Below are 20,099 nucleotides of genomic sequence, written 5' to 3' on the forward strand. Positions count from 1 at the left end.
AATTTTGTCTGGCTGTAACTGCAGTGTCCATTGTTGATACCATCTAAAAATGACTGTATTAGTTTCCTATAACTGCTGTAAACAAATTATTACAAATATAGTGTTTTGAAACATCATCAAATTATTACCTTGTGGTTCTGGAAGTCCGAAGTCCTAAAATCAAGATATCAGCAAGGGCTGTACTCCTTCTGGAGCCCCTATGGAAGAATCTGTTTCCTTGCCTTTTCCAACTATGGATTGCCTGAATACTCATGGTCCCTTCTTCCATCTTCAAAGCCACAGAATAATATCTTCAACTCTCAATTTCTCTCTCTCTCTCTCCCTCCCTCCCTTTCTCCTTCCCTGCTGATTCTAACATCTGACATGTGATACCTTCTCTGACTCTGACCCTCCTCCTTCTCTTTTATAAGGACCCTTGTGATTACATTGGGCTCACATGGATAATCCAGGATAACTTCCCCATCTCAAAATTGTTAACTTTATCACATCTGCAAAGTCCCTTTAGCATGTAAGGTCCCATATTTATAAATTCTGGGGATTAAGACATGGACATCTTTGGAGGGCCATTATTCAGCCTACCACAATGACATTAGACAAAACTTTTTTTTGTTGTTAAATAAATTCCATAAATAACCTTAATTTTGTACTTATTTTATGGTTTCTAACTTACAAAATAAATGAAGTAGAATAAAAATTCCCATTGCTTGGTCCTATAAACAGTGTTCATGGTATATTAGATGTTGTATCTTCTAGAGAATATGATATTTTTACAGACTTAAATATCTTCATTTCCATCATCATAAATGTTTGAGCATAGTAATAGCAGACAAAGTTCCAGCCCAGAGCAAGCACAGAGTCATGAAAAATTCTGATAACTGGGGGTCTGAGTGGTCTCAGCAATAAAGTAGTCCATTGTTTTCTAAAATCATCAATGGGTTATAAGCACTGTCTTGGGGTAGAATTATAATAATCAAGCTTGTCGTAATAACTATAGCTTTGTAGTAAGTTTTAAATTGGAAAGTATGAGTCCTACAACTTTGTCCTTTTTCAAGATTATTTTGGCTATTCTAGGTTCCCTGCATTTCCATATGAATGTAGGGTCAGTTTGTCAATTTCTGCAAAGAAGTAACTGGGATTTTGATAGGTATTGCATTAAATCTGTTAAATAAAATTTGGGAGTATTGTCATTTTAGCAATATTAAGTCTTCCAGGAACATGAGATGGCTTTCCATTTATTTTGATCCTCCTAATTCCTTCAATAACATTTTGTAGTTTTCACTGTACAAGTCATATACTACTTTTGTCAAATGTATTCCTACATATTTTATGCTACTGTAAATAGAATTGCTTTCTTCATTTCATTTTTAGATTGTTCATTGCTAGTACATAGAAACACAATTGATTTTAGTCACTGGTCTTTTTTTCTGCAAGTTTGTTGATGTATTACTATTTGCCCATTAATTAGTGCTAACAGGTTTTAGTGGATTCTTTAGAATAATCTGTATACAGGATCATATCATCTACAAATAAAAATAATTTTACAGGGTAGTTATCTTACTCCTGAGGGTCATGGAGTAAAATCTATCTCCCCAATATAGTGACCACCGTACTTTAAATTGTCTTAGATGTTTAAAATATACAATGACTATTGTTTTGGGGGGATATTACAGAATGCAAAGTAGACAGCAGTACTTAGAGGAATTAACAGTGTATGTCCCAGATTTAGTACATGCAGTGTTATTCTAAACTTATTCACACCGTAGATTATAAAACACAGGGAAAGTACCACCAGCCCCTCTCAGAATATGCTTTAAACTATACTAAATTCACTGATGCCTAAAATTTTACAGCAGTAGAGTAATTCCTCATCTCTACAGTGCTAATAACAAGACCTCTCTCTTAGTTTTCTCAAAAAGATTAAATACATGCAAAGTCTGTACTCCAGTGCCTGAACACATAGTAAGTACTCAGTAAATGGTAGCTATTAAGAATAGGACTAATGAGTTGGGGAGGAACCAAGACGGCGGAGTAGAAGGATGTGCTCTCACTCCCTCTTACGAGAACACCAGAATCACAACTAGCTGCTGGATAATCATTGACAGGAAGACACTGGAACTCACCAAAAAAGATACCCCACATCCAAAGACAAAGGAGAAGCCACAATGAGACGGTAGGAGGGGCGCAATCACAGTAAAATCAAATCCCATAACTGGTGGGTGGGTGACTCACAGACTGGAGAACACTTATACCACAGAAGTCCACCCACTAGAGTGAAGGTTCTGAGCCCCCCGTCAGGCTTCCCAACCTGGGGGTCCGGCAACAGGAGGAGGAATTCCTAGAGAATCAGACTTTGAAGCCTAGTGGGAATTGATTGCAGGACTTCGACAGGACTGGGGGAAACAGAGACTCCACTCTTGAAGGGCACACACAAAGCAGTGTGCACATCGGGACCCAGGGGAAGGAGCAGTGACCCCGGGGTGACTGAACCAGACCTACCTGCTAGTGTTGGAGGGTCCCCTGCAGAGGCGGGGGGTGGCTCTGTTTCACCGTGGGGACAAGGACACTGGCAGCAGAAGTTCTGGGAAGTACTCCTTGGAGTGAGCCCTCCCAGAGTCTGTCATTAGCCCCACCAAAGTGCCCAGGTAGGCTCCAGTGTTGGGTTGCCTCAGGCCAAACAACCAACAGGGAGGGAACCCAGCCCCACCCATCAACAGTCAAGTGGATTAAAGTTTTATGGAGCTCTGACCGCCACAGCAACAGTCAGCTCTACCCACCACCAGTCTCTCCCATCAAGCCTCTTGGATAGCCTCATCCACCAGAGGGCGGAGAGCAGAAGCAAGAAGAACTACAATCCTGCAGCCTGTGGAACAAAAACCACATTCACAGAAAGATAGACAAGATGAAAAGGCAGCGGGCTATGTACCAGATGAAGGAACAAGATAAAACACCAGAAAAACAACTAAATGAAGTGGAGATAGGCAACCTTCCAGAAAAAGAATTCAGAATAATGATAGTGAAGATGATCCAGGACCTGGGAGAAACAATGGAGGCAAAGATCAAGAAGATGCAAGAAATATTTAACAAAGACCTAGAAGAATTAAAGAACAAACAAACAGAGATGAACAATATGATAACTGAAATGAAAAATACACTAGAAGGAATCAATAGCAAAATAACTGAGGCAGAAGAACGGATAAGTGACCTGGAAGACTGAATGGCGGAATTCACTGCTGTGGAACAGACTAAAGAAAAAAGAATGAAAAAAAATGAAGACAGCCTAAGAGACCTCTGGGACAACATTAAATGCAACAACATTCGCGTTATAGGGGTCCCAGAAGGAGAAGAGAGAGAGAAAGGACCAGAGAAAATATTTGAAGAGATTATAGTCGAAAACTTCCCTAACATGGGAAAGGAAATACCCACCCAAGTCCCAGAAGCACAGCGAGTCCCATACAGGATAAACCCAAGGAGAAACACACCGAGACACATAGTAATCAAATTGGCAAAAATTAAAGACAAAGAACAATTACTGAAAGCAGCAAGGGAAAAACAACAAATAACATACAAGGGAACTCCCATAAGGTTAACAGCTGATTTCTCAGCAGAAACTCTACAAGCCAGAAGGGAGTGGCATGATATACTTAAAGTGATGAAAGGGAAGAAACTACAACCAAGATTACTCTACCCTGGCAAGGATCTCATTCAGATTTGATGGAGAAATCAAAAGCTTTACAGACAAGCAAAAGCTAAGAGAATTCAGCACCACCAAACCAGCTCTACAATAAATGCTAAAGGAACTTCTCTAAGTGGGAAACACAAGAGAAGAAAAGGACCTACAAAAACAAAGCCCCCCAAAATTAAGAAAATGGTATTAGGAACATACATATCAATAATTACCTTAAACGTGAATGGATTAAATGCTCCAACCAAAAGACACAGGCTTGCTGAATGGATACAAAAACAAGACCCATATATATATGCTGTCTACAAGAGACCCACTTCAGACCTAGGGACACATACAGACTGAAAGTGAGGGGATGGAAAAAGATATTCCATGCAAATGGAAATCAAAAGAAAGCTGGAGTAGCTATACTCATATCAGATAAAATAGACTTTAAAATAAAGAATGTTACAAGAGACAAGGAAGGACACTACATAATGGTCAAGGGATCAATCCAAGAAGAAGATATAACAATTATAAATATACATGCACCCAACATAGGAGCACCTCAATACATAAGGCAACTGCTAACAGCTCTAAAAGAGGAAAGTGACAGTAACACAATAGTAGTGGGGGACTTTAACACCTCACTTACACCAATGGACAGATCATCCAGACAGAAAATTAACAAAGAAACACAAGCTTTAAATGACACAATAGATCAGATAGATTTAATTCATATTTATAGGACATTCCATCCAAAAACAGCAGATTACACTTTCTTCTCAAGTGCGCACGGAACACTCTCCAGGATAGATCACATCTTGGGTCACAAATCAAGCCTCAGTAAATTTAAGAAAACTGAAATCATATCAAGCATCTTTTCTGACCACAACGCTATGAGATTAGAAATGAATTACAGGGAAAAAAACGTAAAAAACACAAACACATGGAGGCTAAATAATACATTACTAAATAACCAAGAGATCACTGAAGGAATCAAAGAGGAAATCAAAAAATACCTAGAGACAAATGACAATGAAAACACGATGATCCAAAACCTATGGGATACAGCAAAAGCAGTTCTAAGAGGGAAGTTTATAGCTATAAAAGCCTACCTCAAGAAACAAGAAAAATCTCAAGTAAACAATCTAACCTTACACCTAAAGGAACTAGAGAAAGAAGAACAAACAAAACCCAAAGTTAGCAGAAGGAAAGAAATCATAAATATCAGAGCAGAAATAAATGAAATAGAAACAAAGAAAACAATAGCAATGATCAATAAAACTAAAAGCTGGTTATTTGAGAAGGTAAACAAAATTGATAAACCATTAGCCAGACTCATCAAGAAAAAGAGGGAGAGGACTCAAATCAATAAAATTAGAAATGAAAAAGGAGAAGTTACAACAGACACCGCAGAAATACAAAGCATCCTAGGAGACTACTACAAGCAACTCTATGCCAATAAAATGGACACCCTGGAAGAAATGGACAAATTCGTAGAAAGGTGTAAGCTTCCAAGACTGAACCAGGAAGAAACAGAACATATGAACAGACCAATCACAAGAAATGAGATTGAAACTGTGATTAAAAATCTTCCAACAAACAGAAGTCCAGGACCAGATGGCTTCACAGGTGAATTCTATCAAACATTTAGATAAGAGCTAACACCCATCCTTCTCAAACTCTTCCAAAAAATTGCAGAGGAAGGAACACTCCCAAACTCATTCTATGAGGCCACCATCACCCTGATACCAAAACCAGACAAAGATACTACAAAAAAAGAAAATTACAGACCAATATCACTGATGAATGTAGGTGCAAAAATCCTCAACAAAATAATAGCAAACAGAATCCAACAACACATTAAAAGGATCACACACCACGATCAAGTGGGATTTATCCCAGGGATGCAAGGATTCTTCAATATATGCAAATCAATCAACGTGATACACCATGTTAACAAATTGAAGAATAAAAACCATATGATCATCTCAAGAGATGCAGAAAAAGCTTTTGACAAAATTCAACACCCATTTATGATAAAAACTCTCCAGAAAGTGGGCATAGAGGGAACCTACCTCAACATAATAAAGGCCATTTATGACAAACCCACAGCAAACATCATTCTCAATGGTGAAAACCTGAAAGCATTTCCTCTAAGATCAGGAATGAGAGAAGGATGTCCACTCTCACCACTATTATTCAACATAGTTTTGGAAGTCCTAGCAACGGCAATCAGAGACAAAAAGAAATAAAAGCAATACAAATTGGAAAAGAAGAATTAAAACTGTCACTGTTTGCAGATGACATGATACTATACGTAGAGAATCCTAAAAATGCCACCAGAAAACTACTAGAGCTATCAATGAATTTGGTAAAGTTGCAGGATACAAAATTAATGCACAGAAATCTCTTGCATTCCTATACACTAATGATGAAAAATCTCAAAGAGAAATTAAGGAAACACTCCCATTTACCATTGCAACAAAAAGAATAAAATACCTAGGAATAAACCTACCTAGGGAGACAAAAGGCCTGTATGCAGAAAACTATAAGACACTGATGAAAGAAATTAAAGATGATATAAACAGATGGAGAGATATACCATGTTCTTGGATTGGAAGAATCAATACTGTGAAAATGACTATACTACCCAAAGCAATCTACAGATTCAGTGCAATCCCTATCAAATTACCAATGGCATTTTTTACGGAACTAGAACAAATCATCTTAAAATTTGTATGGAGACACAAAGACCCCGAATAGCCAAAGCAGTCTTGAGGGAAAAAAACAGAGCTGGAGGAATCAGACTCCCTGACTTCAGACTCTACTACAAAGCTACAGTAATCAAGAAAATATGGTACTGGCACAAAAACAGAAACATAGATCAATGGAACAAGATAGAAAGCCCAGAGATAAACCCACGCACCTATGGTCAACTACTCTATGACAAAGGAGGCAAACATATACAATGGAGAAAAGACAGTCTCTTCAATAAGTGGTGCTGGGAAAACTGGACAGCTACATGTAAAAGAATGAAATTAGAACACTCCCTGACACCATACACAAAAATAAACTCAAAATGGATTCAAGACCTAAATGTAAGACCAGACACTATAAAACTCTTAGAGGAAAACACAGGAAGAACACTCTTTGACATAAATCACAGCAAGATCTTTTTTGATCCACCTCCTAGAGTAATGGAAATAAAAACAAAAATAAACAAATGAGACCTAATGAAACTTCAAAGCTTTTGCACAGCAAAGGAAACCATAAACAAGAAGAAAAGACAACCCTCAAAATGGGAGAAAATATTTGCAAACAGATAAAGGATTAATCTCCAAAATATATAAACAGCTCATTCAGCTCAATATTAAAGAAACAAACAACCCAATCCAAAAATGGGCAGAAGACCTAAATAGACATTTCTCCAAAGAAGACATACAGATGGCCAAGAAGCACATGAAAAGATGCTCAACATCACTAATTATTAGAGAAATGCAAATCAAAACTACAGTGAGGTATCACCTCACACCAGTTAGAATGGTCATCATCAGTAAATCTACAAACAACAAATGCTGGAGAGCATGTGGAGAAAAGGGAACCCTCTTGCACTGCTGGTGGGTGTAAATTGATACAGCCAGTATGGAGAACAGTATGGAGGTTCCTGAAAAAACTAAAAATAGAATTACCATGTGACCCAGCAATCCCACTACTGGGCATATACCCAGAGAAAGCCGTAATTCAAAAAGACACACGCACCCCAATGTTCATTGCAGCAGTATTTACAATAGCCAGGTCATGGAAGCAACCTAAATGCCCATCGACAGATGAATGGATAAAGAAGATGTGGTACATATATACAATGGAATATTACTCAGCCATAAAAAGGCATGAAATTGAGTCATTTGTTGAGACGTGGATGGATCTAGAGACTGTCATACAGAGTGAAGTAAGTCAGAAAGAGCGAAACAAATATCGTATATTAACACATGTATGTGGAACCTAGAAAAATGGTACAGATGAACCAGTTTGCAGGGCAGAAGTTGAGACACAGATGGAGAGAACAAACATGTGGACACCAAGGGGGGAAAACCACGGTGGGGTGGGGATGGTGGTGTGCTGAATTGGGCGATTGGGATTGACATGTATACACTGATGTGTATAAAATTGATGACTAATAAGAACCTGCAGTATAAAAAAACAAACAAACAATAAAAACAACTAATACTAAACTTTCTTTGGGTTATTTGTATGGAAATATGTTAATATAAATGTTTCAGATATTACATGAAATTTCTAAAAATCTTATATGTTCTGGTATAATGTTATAAGTCATAACTCTAGTTATTACTTTAAAATGTGTATCTCAGAAATAACTAAATTTCCTTGTCAGTTGCATTATTATGAACTTTCATCAAATCTTTAACCGTGGTCATTTTTAAGTCTTTTGTCATTTACAGACAGTTCTGGGTGTACTCTGATGCTTTTGCAAAAATGTTCCTATAAAAGGGTTTCATCTTCAAGGAATTCATGGAAAAGACTCTGACAAGTACAGGTTTCTGGTAACTGACTATACTGCTGAACTGAATGAATAAGCATTTTCAGAACTCTAATGGAAAACTGATGAATTCATAAAAGTGCTAACAAAAGATCAAGATAAAAAAAATTAATTACATGGGACTGAGTGAACTGATGAGGATGATTATAATCTTTGTGACTTTCTGTTTGAATAAAAAAAAAAAATCCCAGAAGGACTCAGAGGCAAAAACTGTACAAATCAATTTTCACTGCAAAGTAAAGGAGCTGTTACAGTGGAGCATTACTGGACTGAATGTCAATATTATGACATAGTATGAGTGTGTTTCGTGTTTGGTAATTGCAACTATGTTGCTTTTGTTGTGGTCATCCATTTACAATGCTTGGTGTCAGTTTATTTATCTCTTGTAAAAATAAAATACAGTGTGTGTGTGTGAAAAAAATAAAAATAAAAATAAAAAATAAATATCATAATTTAAAAAAAAAAGAAAAAGAATAGTAGTAATAGCGATGATTGTAGTGAGACTATTATTTGGAAGATGTCACAGGACTTATTAAAATCCTCCAGTGATTTGCCATGGCCTTCAGAAAAAAACACAAACCCAACAATTTCCTGTCATGGGCCGTTTGTGATCTGGCCTTAAACATCTCTTCCACACCATCTCTTGGCACAATTCCCCCACACCACACTCTCAAGGTGCGATGACCTGCTTGAAGCCCCTCTGTGTGACAGGTTCCCTCTCGGCTGCAGGCCTTTGCATGTGCACACACTTCCTCCTTCTCCTAGCTATCTACCTCTGACCTTCTGTTACCCAACTGAGACCACACGTCCAAAATAAGTATAAGACCCCTCCTGCTTACCGCTTGTACTTACTCCTACTGTAATATCACGACAGCCTATGGACTATTCGCTGTTTTAGGGTTGGGGCTGTGATTTGTTCACCATTCTCCCTTCCTCCCCCCTCCCCACCCCCAGTGTCAGGACAGTACCTGGCAGCGTTGACACTCAATGAAAGCTTGTCAAACATATTTAAAGAATAAATACCTGAATTTTTCTAAATTATAACCCCAGGAGATATAATACATTAGGTTTGTCAAGCCTCACTGTGAGTGGATTTATTCAAACCTTTCCTGAGGCAAGTTTCACAGGGAGGGAGCGAAGTGAGGGTTTGAGCCCAGAATGCCTCCTCCAGAGGCTGGGAGAGAACACAGGAATGAGAATAAAAGTGCTTAAAGGATGACTTCATTTGCCTTAAAGTCTCTTCAGCGTCAACTTAGTCACTGTGAAAATTTAATCAGGATTTAGTAAAAGCTAAATTCTAGGCAAAGACGTGAGGGAAGTTCTTATTATCTATACTAACTGAAATGGGACAGAGGTGGACCAAAGGTGGAAGCCATTCTGAAAATGTGGCTTGTTGATCCAGTGAGTAGCTACTTAGTGAGACCAAAGTGACTGCTGGGTTCTCTCGTGGATGGGATAGTACTAACACCAGCAGCTGTTTAGGAGTGCCAAGATTTAAATTACATGATGCTAAGTTTAGTGTCTCAAGTTGTAACGATACCTGTAAACATGGGTAGAGATGGCTTACCTGGAGAAATTAATGCTGGTTCTGTGGGAATCAGAGGTATGCCTACAAAGAAGCAAAGATACTCTTCTTTAATCTGTTTTGCTTAAAGTGAAGCCCACATAGTTCATATAAGGATGTTTAGCTTTAAGGAAAATATTTTGGGAGAGAGGATGCAGGAGGAATGTGAGAGCAAAGACTTACATGGTTTAGAAAGTAATTCAGAATCCAACAACTTTGAAAAGGACAATGAATAAGAATGTCATGAAGGTTTATTGTCTGTCTAAAACTTCTGTTCATAGTCACTTGCCATCATATAAAAAATATTCAAGTATTTTACTTTTCAGAATAAGTGAAGTAAGGTTCACACTTACAGTCTTCTGGGTAAACACACTTGAGAGTGACTTCATCAAGGATCATATTTTTAGGGCAGTAGGGCAAGCATCCTTCAACCCTTTAAATGAAAAAAAAATTAAAGTACGAAAAAAATTTGAATATAAAAATATATTACATTTAATATAGGAAACTAAGATACAGTTTTCCTAAAATTCTTCTGCTCTCCTTGTCAAGCACTAAGCAGTGCTCTGCTTGCTATTATTCCATCATACCTCATTGTATGAAATCACAAGCTAGTGGATGATAAAGAAATATTCATGACTGAGGCAGAATCTGAACACAGAATATTCAAAACATACACTTATGTTTGGGACACACTAAGGCCATGTTCTGTAATTGTGATTTTACTCTATGTTCATCATACTGTTACTTTCCTATACTCCCCCACATATAAGCAGAGAGACACACTCTTTGAATATCCATAAGGACGTTGGTAGAACAAAAACAGGATGTTCAGGGGCTCTCCCTGCTGATTATTAAGCCCTGAAGTCATCGAAAAGTAACTAGGAATCTCTGGGTGGCAGAGATGGAGGTGGGACATGCTCTTCTCTGAGAACAGGTAAGGGGGTGGCAGAGGCTGCAGTTCTCAAGAGCCTCAGGGCCTGTGCCCAAAATAGTGGCTGTGCTCTGGGAGGAGGTGGTTGTATATGAGCCTAAGGAGACTGAATTTCAAGCCCCAAAACGTCTGGTCTTGTGTGTGGGCACATGAAATCAGCAGGCCCACATTTCAAGAAGCATGGGCTTGGGAATCAGGGGCCAAAAACAGGCAGGACCATCCTGAATGCTTATCCTCTAAGGGAATGAAGCCAAGATAATGACTGAGATAAAGTCTTCCTTCTCGTTCAGTTGGGGCTCAGAGTCCAGTTTATTCTGATTCAAAAGAAATATATCCTTCATGTATATATCCTTCATGTACAACCAATTATTAGATTCATACATACTAGAGAGAATTACTGTACATATAGTTTAAAAAAGGCTTGCTTATCTGCCTCTCAAATACACCAGCAGGCTATGATACTAATTTTAATATTTTAAAACATTTCCAATTGCCTTACCTATAAAGTAAAAAATTTGGACCAAAAATACAGCCCCTTTCCAATTCAGTGTGGAAATGAACTAACTTGACACTAGGGGCACATGTTGCCACCAGAGGGCACTCGTTCATGGAAGGAAATCCAAAACCAAGAAAAGCTAATTTCTCTTTTAACAGAAGACCCTTTGGCCATCTCTTGGATACTTCCTTCACAAATTTTTTTTAAAAACATCAATAGCTCAGCTTACAAGACCAATTATTTATTTCATAAAGTGAACTTAAATAATAAAATTTTAACCAGTATATGATATTCCTATCCTACTCTAAACTCTGTCAAGCGAAAAAGAAAAAGTTACTAGATTACTGAAAATACTAGGGCCAGCTGGTTATCCTCACATTAAATAAACATCATTTTTTATACAACTCAATTATCCTGCAGTTGCTTTATGCAAGTCAAAACCACAGCTATCGTTTTAAAATCATCTTCCAAAACCCAGTAACTTGTTCCTTTAAAATGTCGTCATGGTTGCACACAGCAGGGTCCTCTTTATTTTGTCATACAACTGGTAATCTAGTCAACGTCTGACTGATAAATATGCCTCAGATGTAGAACAGTTCTTATAATAGGTATATTATGTAATAGGGATAGCTCTACTTACATATGGGCTCTGTGGTACGCTAGTTGGCATCTTTTCTCGTAAAAGTTCTCATTTCCACTAGATATTTTTATTTTCAACACTTGCTATGTGCCAGAAACTGAAATCATCTAGAACAAGCAGGGTGGTTCTGCTGGGGACTTGGAGGAGGCGTGCAGGGCTATGTTGACACGCCAGCTCAGTACTTGAGTCTCCCCTCAGGACCTCAAGTACCAGGAGGAGCCATAATGAGGTGCCTCAGCCCAGGGAACCGGAAGTAGAAAGGAAATAGTGGTGAAGACAGAGATGAGAAACAGCTTGGCAGGGGTGAAGTTTCACGCCGAGTCTCTTCTCTGTGTTCTAACTATACCAAAAAGGAAACTTCGGGGGAGCTACAGACCAAACAATGGAAGCACTGAGGATCTGGGTTCAACCACCCTGGAGACTGGGTATGCCGCAAGAAATAAACCAGCCAAATGCCACTTCAGAATATAGCTCCGTTTCCTCCCCAGTGCCAGGGCTGGCCTTGCCCCTCTCTCTTTCTTCCTTCCTCCCCCACGTGCTCTCCTTCCTATGGGGCCCCTCTTATTTCCCCTCCTCCCGATGGCTCCCAGAAGAGACAGGAAATAGGTTTGTGAATGTGAGGGGTCCAAGTGAATGGTGAAGACTTCTTTTCAGAAAGAACTGGTTGTTTTTTTTTAAGAAAATAAACAGAAATATCATTTCCTTCTCTCTGTTCCCATAGCACCTGTTACCCAACAGGATGTAGTTGTTCAAACTCTGGCTCTACTGCCTGCAAACTGTATGGTCTGAGGCAAGTTGCTTAACTTCTCTGTGCCTCGGTTTGTTTTCTCTTCTGAAAATGGGAATAATGAGATTACCAGTTGTACAGCACTTAGCACAGTGTGTGTCATGCTGTAAATACTTCAATGTGCTAGTTGTAGTGGTGGTTATTCCTCTAGCCCTCTTTCCCCTGTATTGTCAATTATCTGCTATTGTTCCTGTCTTCTTCCCAAAGACTGTGAGCTCCTTGAAATAAGGGCTACATCTCATTTACTCATATGCCAGAACCTTTTCTAGTGCCAGTGTTTGTTGTAGAGCAGAAGCTCATAAATGACTAATAGAAAATGATTCTTTTAAAAATATTCCCTCTGGGCTTCCCCGGTGGCGCAGTGGTTAAGAATCCGCCTGCCAATGCAGGGAACACGGGTTCGAGCCCTGGTCTGGGAAGATTCCACATGCCGCGGAGCAGCTGGGCCCGTGAGCCACAATTACTGAGCCTGCGCGTCTGGAGCCTGTGCTCCGCGACAAGAGAGGCCGTGATAGTGAGAGGCCCGTGCACCGCGATGAAGAGTGGCCCCCACTTGCCACAACTGGAGAAAGCCCTCGCACAGAAACGAAGACCCAACACAGCCATAAATAAATTAATTAATTAATTAATTTAAAAAAAAAAATATTCCCTCCTACTACTGTTGCATTTCTCTGTTCTCCTTTACAACAAAACTCCTTAAAAAAAAAAAAAAAAAAAGCTGTTACATTGCTTATCTCCATTTTGCCTCTTCCTATTCTCCAGATCACCAAATCCAACGAACAATTTTCAGTTTGAAATTTAAAATCCTCAAAACCAAATTCCTGGCTTTTCCTCCAAACTGCTCCTCCTAACATCTTCCTTATCTTAGTAAATGGCAACTCAGCCCTTCCGTTAAATTGAATCATTCAAGTTTGTTGATATTTGACCAGTTTTGACCACAAAAATGGCGATTTCATATGATTCTGAAACCTACAAAAGGCTGAGACCTGAACTGGAGTCCTTAACTCCTCTTTCTCTCATAACTGACATTGATTCTATCAGCATCCTTTATGGCCCTAAGTTCAAAATATATCCAGAATCTGTTCACTTCCCACATAACCTCCAGGGCTACCAACCTAGTCAAATCCCCTTCGTGTCTTGTCTGTATTACTGCCCAGTTCTGCCCTTGTTCTTCCCCTCACCAAAAGTCAGTGCAATAGCCAGTGTAAACATTTTAAAAGATTCTGTCACTCCTCTGCCCAAAATACACCAGGACGTTACTCAGAGAAAAAAAGTCCTCACAACAGGCTACAAGGCCCTATATGATTCGCCCACCACTATGATTCTCTGCTCTCTTCTCCTACCTCTCAATTTTGTTCACTTTGCTCCAATTAACTGGCCTCCTTGCTCATCCTCAAGCACACCAAACACATTCCCATCTCAGGACCTTTACACGTTTCTCAGATTGAAAGGCTCTTTCCCCAGATATCCACATGGCTAGTTCCCTCACTTCCTTCACATCTCTCACTAGATGTCACCTTGTCAGCCTATTCTTCCCTGACCACCCTACATTAATGAGCAAACACACACACACCTGCCTTATGCTCCCTGTTTCCCTTACTGTCCTTTATTTTTCTCCATAATACATAAGTCCACCTAACAATATATTGCATTATATATTTACATTTTTATTTTTTATTCTCTGCCTCAATGCAACAAAATGTTTAAGCTGTGGAAAGGTAAATACTTTGTTCAATACTGTATCCCTAACAGCTAGAAGAATTGCTGGCATACAGCAGACCCTCAATAACTACTGCTTGAATAAAACAAAATAAATTCGTGAATGAGTATCTAGAACAAATTATTAGTAAGAATTTTTTTAATCTAAAAAGAAAAAATCACTGAGAGCAGAATCTGCTAATGCTAGAATCTGTTCATGAATGGTTAAACATGACTTACGGTGGAAGAAATTTACATGCTAGAGCTGCAGGGTCACTACACGTTTTAAAACAGGGAGTGGCACAAGGTTCATATCTCCATTCACACATCCTCCTGTAAGGCACTGCTGCCTGGATTTCTGGGGAAAAATGAAATTTAGATTATGTACAAAAATGGACAGCTTGAAAAATAATGATTTATGATAGTAAATCTTTAGGGTTTGATCTTTCTTTGATTATAATGCTGTGGAAAAGACAGAGCTATGGGGAATAAAAAGCATTGTAATTGCTTGCTGATCAAAGCATTTCATGCTCAGGTTGAATATCAAGATGTTAGTTTACCTTCCAAACATTTAAAAAAGCAAGAGGTGCAGGAGGCCAAGGGAAATTCGAAATCTTCTCCCTTTCTTTATGTTTAGTGGGTGTTCATTGATCTATGTATCATGATAATAGCATACACTTGTTTGGAATTTTACTTTTTGCAAAATAATTTTTTGTCCATAATTTTATTTTATCCTTGCAACAATCCTGTTGCGTGGGTATTACCTCCATTTTATAAATGAAGAATTTGAGGCTAAGAGGAGCCAAGTGACTTGCCAAATTCAAACAACTGGAAAAATGGCAAGACCAAAGACATATTTATTGCCTGACATCAGACGTAAGGAAAACACTCCATCTTTGTTCTTCTCACAGAATTTAGCTCATTGCCTTGTACATGGTAAGTATTATCTAATGACAAAAATGAATGAACAGGTTTTAGTAATACATGCTTGTAGCTATAAAAACCTTCCTTGACTGAAGATTTTTCTCCTGCATACTCTGCTAATATTTTCCCCTTCCCACATCATAGACCAGTCCTTCTGCAGCAGTCCAAAACTATCTCTGAAGGAGAGAGCTCCATAAGGGAGAAAGTTCAGGAAGCAGGTTATGTTTCTTGGACTTCAGATACAGAATTCAATTCCAAGGTATGAGAAGGAAAATAAGGCTTTCTGGGAGGCATCTATGCATCTAAATATTAAAATACTCAGTAGACCTGGGTTACTAGGATCATGGGGCATGAGAGAGGGTTGGTTCCAAGACTAGAATAAACCCCTAGTGTATCCTAGGTTTGGGAAGCCCACAAAGATGAGTTTCTGAGATTTTGATGATGCCATTGGCTGCAGTTGTCCAAAGCTCAGGTAAGGCCACTGGGTCTGGTTCTAACGGAGCAGATTTGTGTATTGGAGAGGAAATAAAGGCTTGCAAAATTCAACTTTTAAGTAAATTCAAGTAAAAATATCACGCTCACTCTATAGAATGTTGTATAGCCATGTCAATGACTCTTTTTCTCATGAGTCCAGGAACCCCATTCAATAGGCAAAAATTTGAAGCTCAGTTTGAATTTTCTAAAATCCAAAGAGATTTATAGAAATGTATCCACAGGGCTTCCCTGGTGGTGCAGTGGTTGAGAATCTACCTGCCAATGCAGGGGACACGGGTTCGAGCCCTGGTCTGGGAAGATCCCACATGCCACGGAGCAACTAGGCCCGTGAGCCACAATTACTGAGCCTGCGCATCTGGAGCCTATGCTCCGCAACAAGAGAGGCCGCGATAGTGAGAGGCCCGTGCACCGCAATGAAGAGTGGCCCCCGCTTGCCACAACTAGAGAAAGCCCTCGCACAGAAACAAAGACCCAACACAGCCATAAATAAATAAATAAATAAAATAGTTAACTAATTAATTTGTTTAAAAAAAAAAAAAAAAAAGAAATGTATCCACAACAAAAAAAGGCAAATGATTAGCTCTCTTAGGCTGACTTAGAAGAGTTTGTTAGAATGAAAAAAATTTGTTTGGGAGACCCAAGGCAGATATCAAGCTCTTAGGTTTTGAAAATAAAGCATGACTTTTAAACACTGGGTAAGGCAGTGAGGATTGCTCTCTGAAATTTCGAAAATTCAATAGCTATAGAACAGCAAGGATCTCTAGAAATAAGACCAGGATTCTGCTGAACCAGAAAAATCTTCTAGAGGTCAGTGGAACCAGACTCCATAGTATTCAAAGAACAGAGTTAAACACATTGTCTTTATCATTAAGAATCAAATTATATGAGAAGTTGCCTTCTAATGAAGGAAACGGTAGATACAAAACTAGACAACAAGGAGACATGGGTAAGTTCTATTTCCAAAGCCCAGACAGCACTGAAAGTAATCATTAAGGCAATCATAAAAATAACATCATTTAAGGCTATTTTAAACAATTTACCACATTAACTTATGTAATACTATAACCCTATGAAGTAGGTATTATTATTTCTCCCATTTTACAGATGTGTAAACTGAGAGACAGAGAGGTTAAGAAACTTACTAAGGTCATAAAAGGTCATGGAACTAATTATACACATTAAAAATGATTTTTAAATTAAAACCTAATAAATATTCTGTCATTATTATCTACTTAATCTGTATTTGAAGATCTCAGGAAACATACCTTCTATGCTGAAGCTACTTAAATGTTTAAATTCTTCAGAATCATCATATTTTGATGCCTTGGCACTAGAATCTGTCAATATGATGAAGAAGCCTTTCTTGCTGTATAACTCAAAAGCACTGTAACCAGGAATCCAGAGGCCCTGATGGTGAAAAAATGTGGCTCTCCGATGAAAGGCGGAATTCACCTCCCACAGTTTCAGACTAAGAGTGTCATCATCATGGACATAGAGAAAGTAGTTTGGCCTTTCGGCAGATTCCAAGGAAACAAGTGCCAATGCTGTAAAACAGAGCAGTGTTTGACAACTCCCTGGGTTCTCTGGAGAAGGCAGATCATCAGCACTGGCATTATAAAATTCATTTATAAAGCTGACAAAAACAGAACTGCACAATTGTCATACATAGTTCATGCCAATCTCAAAGATTTCAGAAATGAATTATAAGATCTCTAAAGGAAAAAATAGTATTTTAATGCAATGCATAAAGTGACAGCTCCAAAAATAATCAGTCTTTGATAAGTTCCATTTTTAAAATAATTGATCATGTCTTTGGGGGAAAAAAAGAAGTATCAACTTAGGACCCCAGAATGTACAATCCCATACAAATAGTTGAACAGTTAATTGGACACACATTTGTACTTGCAAGCTTTAACATTTTCAAATGTACAAAATCTACAAATGGCTAAATTGGATGATAGAAAAGAAAAAGAGAAGAGAGAAACAGATCAATTTAAACATGGTGCTGCATTTCAATATCACTGGATTCTTAATAAGCAAATGTTCTTGCAAGTGATTTTACTGCATTAAGAAAAGACTATTTGCTCAACATTACTGTCTGTTTCCCAAGAGATGATGAGAAAGCTAATGAACAACTACAAAGCATTTGAGAAGTGTCATGCTTTTTTGTTATGCGCTTTAAAAGTTTCCCTTATATTTATAAAACCCATGGCATAAGTTTCTTCATTGAGATTTTAGATTTAATTTCTTAAACCTTAATTTCTTTAGGTCTCAATCCCTTAATTTAAATGTACTAGGATTTTTCTATTAAAAAAATTAATTTTTGTAAATCATACAATGAAGAGCTCTCTCAAATCCAATAAACGATTCCAAAGGCATTTATTGTGTCCTAAAACTTACAAACCCCTCTGCTGAGCACTGGAAGATGCAAAGAAAAATAAAAGATATTTTTATAAGAGAAAAAATATATAACTAATATATAAATTAGAACTTTAGACTGTGATAGCTGTTTTCACAGATTAAAAAGAATTAAAGGAGCTCTTTTGACAAGAATGGAGCAATTTATTTTAACTGGAAAATCAGGAGATTTCTCTGAATAAGTGAAACTTAAGTCGGATTCATTCATTCATTCAATAAATATTTCCTAAGTTTATAGAACACACCATGCATGGTTCTAAGCAGGGTAAGAATAGTAACAATGTAGCCTGAACATCATGGATCAGAAGGGAACACCAACCACCAGGCAGAACAGGTGCCAAGTGGATACGACCAGTATAGATCTACAGGGGCAAACCAGTAAATGTGGTGCCAGGTGCCACGACAGACAAGGCCATGTAAGAAAAACAGACCGTCTCAATGACTACCTAGACTTTGATTTATGGTCTTAATTTAACTTCCTTGATATTAAATCACAACTTTTTTTCTTTTACTTTAATCTGGCATTAAAATCTTTCACATGTTAATTATCAGCAGACTATTTTTCAAAAATTTCAAATTAAGTTCTGTGATTAATGCTATGAAAACTAAAGCTGTGCTTTCTTTATTTGGGACCAAAAACTCAACCAAGCAATTGCAATTCTAATTGCATCTATATATGCCAATAGATAAACAAAGAAATGATTTTATATACAAAAGAGAGAGCTAGTTCGTATACCAGTGTCCTATTTTATTTCAAATCCTTTAGAGCACCTAGAAAAATGTCATAAACATATTAGATTCCCCAATTAATATTTACTGCATGAATAAATGAAAAAAGGTCAATGGAAAACTAAATTCTTATTTTCAGTTGGAAATTATACTTACATGATGCCTTCTCTTTGAAAAGGCCTGGAGTGATCATAAAATTAAAAAATAAATTGCCATGAATACTACTTCTTGGCAGAGAGAAAATGCTTCTACTGGTCATATTGGCCCCCAGAATAAGGCCAGTCTGCCCATAACTTGCCAGCATATATGGTCCTTCTCCAAGCCCTAGTTAAATGCAAATGAGAGAATTATAAGTTGGCATAGGAGTTTTACATTTCAAGCTGTCATTTCAATGGAATAAATTCTAATACCAAAAAATACTTTGAAAATTACTAAGCATTTAAACATTCATCAGTAACAAAATAACAACTCTTTTCAAAAAGAATATATTATATTGATTTGGAATATATACATAGTTAGAATATGCAGTTTAGAATATATATATGCATGACTGTGTATGTGTATATGTATATGTACATGTATACCTAGCGGTGATGGATAAAAGGTTGACTTAAGCTTTCTAGACCTCAAATTTTCTCACCTATTTGAAGATGTTTGCCTAGGTAACCTTTCACTCTAATATTCCAAGACTCTAATCTACTCTCAATAAACTTAAGCTTAGTTCTATCAGTGGTAAGGTATTTTGATAGTCTTCTAAAAATCATCTCTCCTTAGCAGGTTGCATTACATTAACACAGAATTCACAGACATGATATACAATATTTTACTATTTTGGGGATTACTGAATTTCATCAGTGAGGTATGTCTATAAAGAAGAAAATAAGATGATGCTGAACAGAGAAGTCAAGTGTCATTTTACTTATGCTATCATTTCCATACATTTCAATGGTTTCATATAAAGTGAAAAATATATACTATAGTAAAAAAACTACTTAGTGTAGAACCAAACCTGAAAATCAGTCAAAGTAGTATTCCTACAAACTTCATCTTATAAAGAAAACTATATAAATTAATTTTAAAATTCACTGATATTAAAAATAAATTGATGCGTTAAGTTTTATGATAATAACGTCAGTTTACCTTCAACACAACCTCTATGACGTTTAATGTTTTAAAATAAGTGAGGTACTAT

The 20,099-nt window shown here is 37.6% G+C and overlaps 1 protein-coding gene and 1 long non-coding RNA gene across 5 annotated transcripts in view; one reads left to right on the plus strand and one right to left on the minus strand.

The window, feature by feature from the left end:
- The window catches only part of LOC309640469, a 183,425-nt gene that overhangs the window by 152,256 nt on the left and 11,070 nt on the right, over window positions 1-20,099 (plus strand). The window lies entirely within an intron of this gene.
- The window catches only part of OTOGL (otogelin like), a 156,920-nt gene that overhangs the window by 41,559 nt on the left and 95,262 nt on the right, over window positions 1-20,099 (minus strand). For 3 of the 4 annotated variants that reach the window (XM_082418857.1, XM_082418858.1, XM_082418856.1), the window contains 5 exons: window positions 19,064-19,231; window positions 17,026-17,304; window positions 14,582-14,699; window positions 10,143-10,222; window positions 9,793-9,834 (listed from right to left, as the gene is read on the minus strand). In XM_082418857.1, the coding sequence (XP_082274983.1) occupies window positions 9,793-9,834; window positions 10,143-10,222; window positions 14,582-14,699; window positions 17,026-17,304; window positions 19,064-19,231 (687 nt within the window). Of the gene's footprint in view, window positions 1-9,765; window positions 9,835-10,142; window positions 10,223-14,581; window positions 14,700-17,025; window positions 17,305-19,063; window positions 19,232-20,099 lie in introns of all 4 variants that reach the window. The other variant, XM_082418859.1, reaches the window with a different exon arrangement.

The sequence above is a fragment of the Balaenoptera physalus genome, assembly GCF_965194825.1.
Source record: "Balaenoptera physalus genome assembly, chromosome: 13".
Classification (NCBI taxonomy): domain Eukaryota; kingdom Metazoa; phylum Chordata; class Mammalia; order Artiodactyla; family Balaenopteridae; genus Balaenoptera; species Balaenoptera physalus.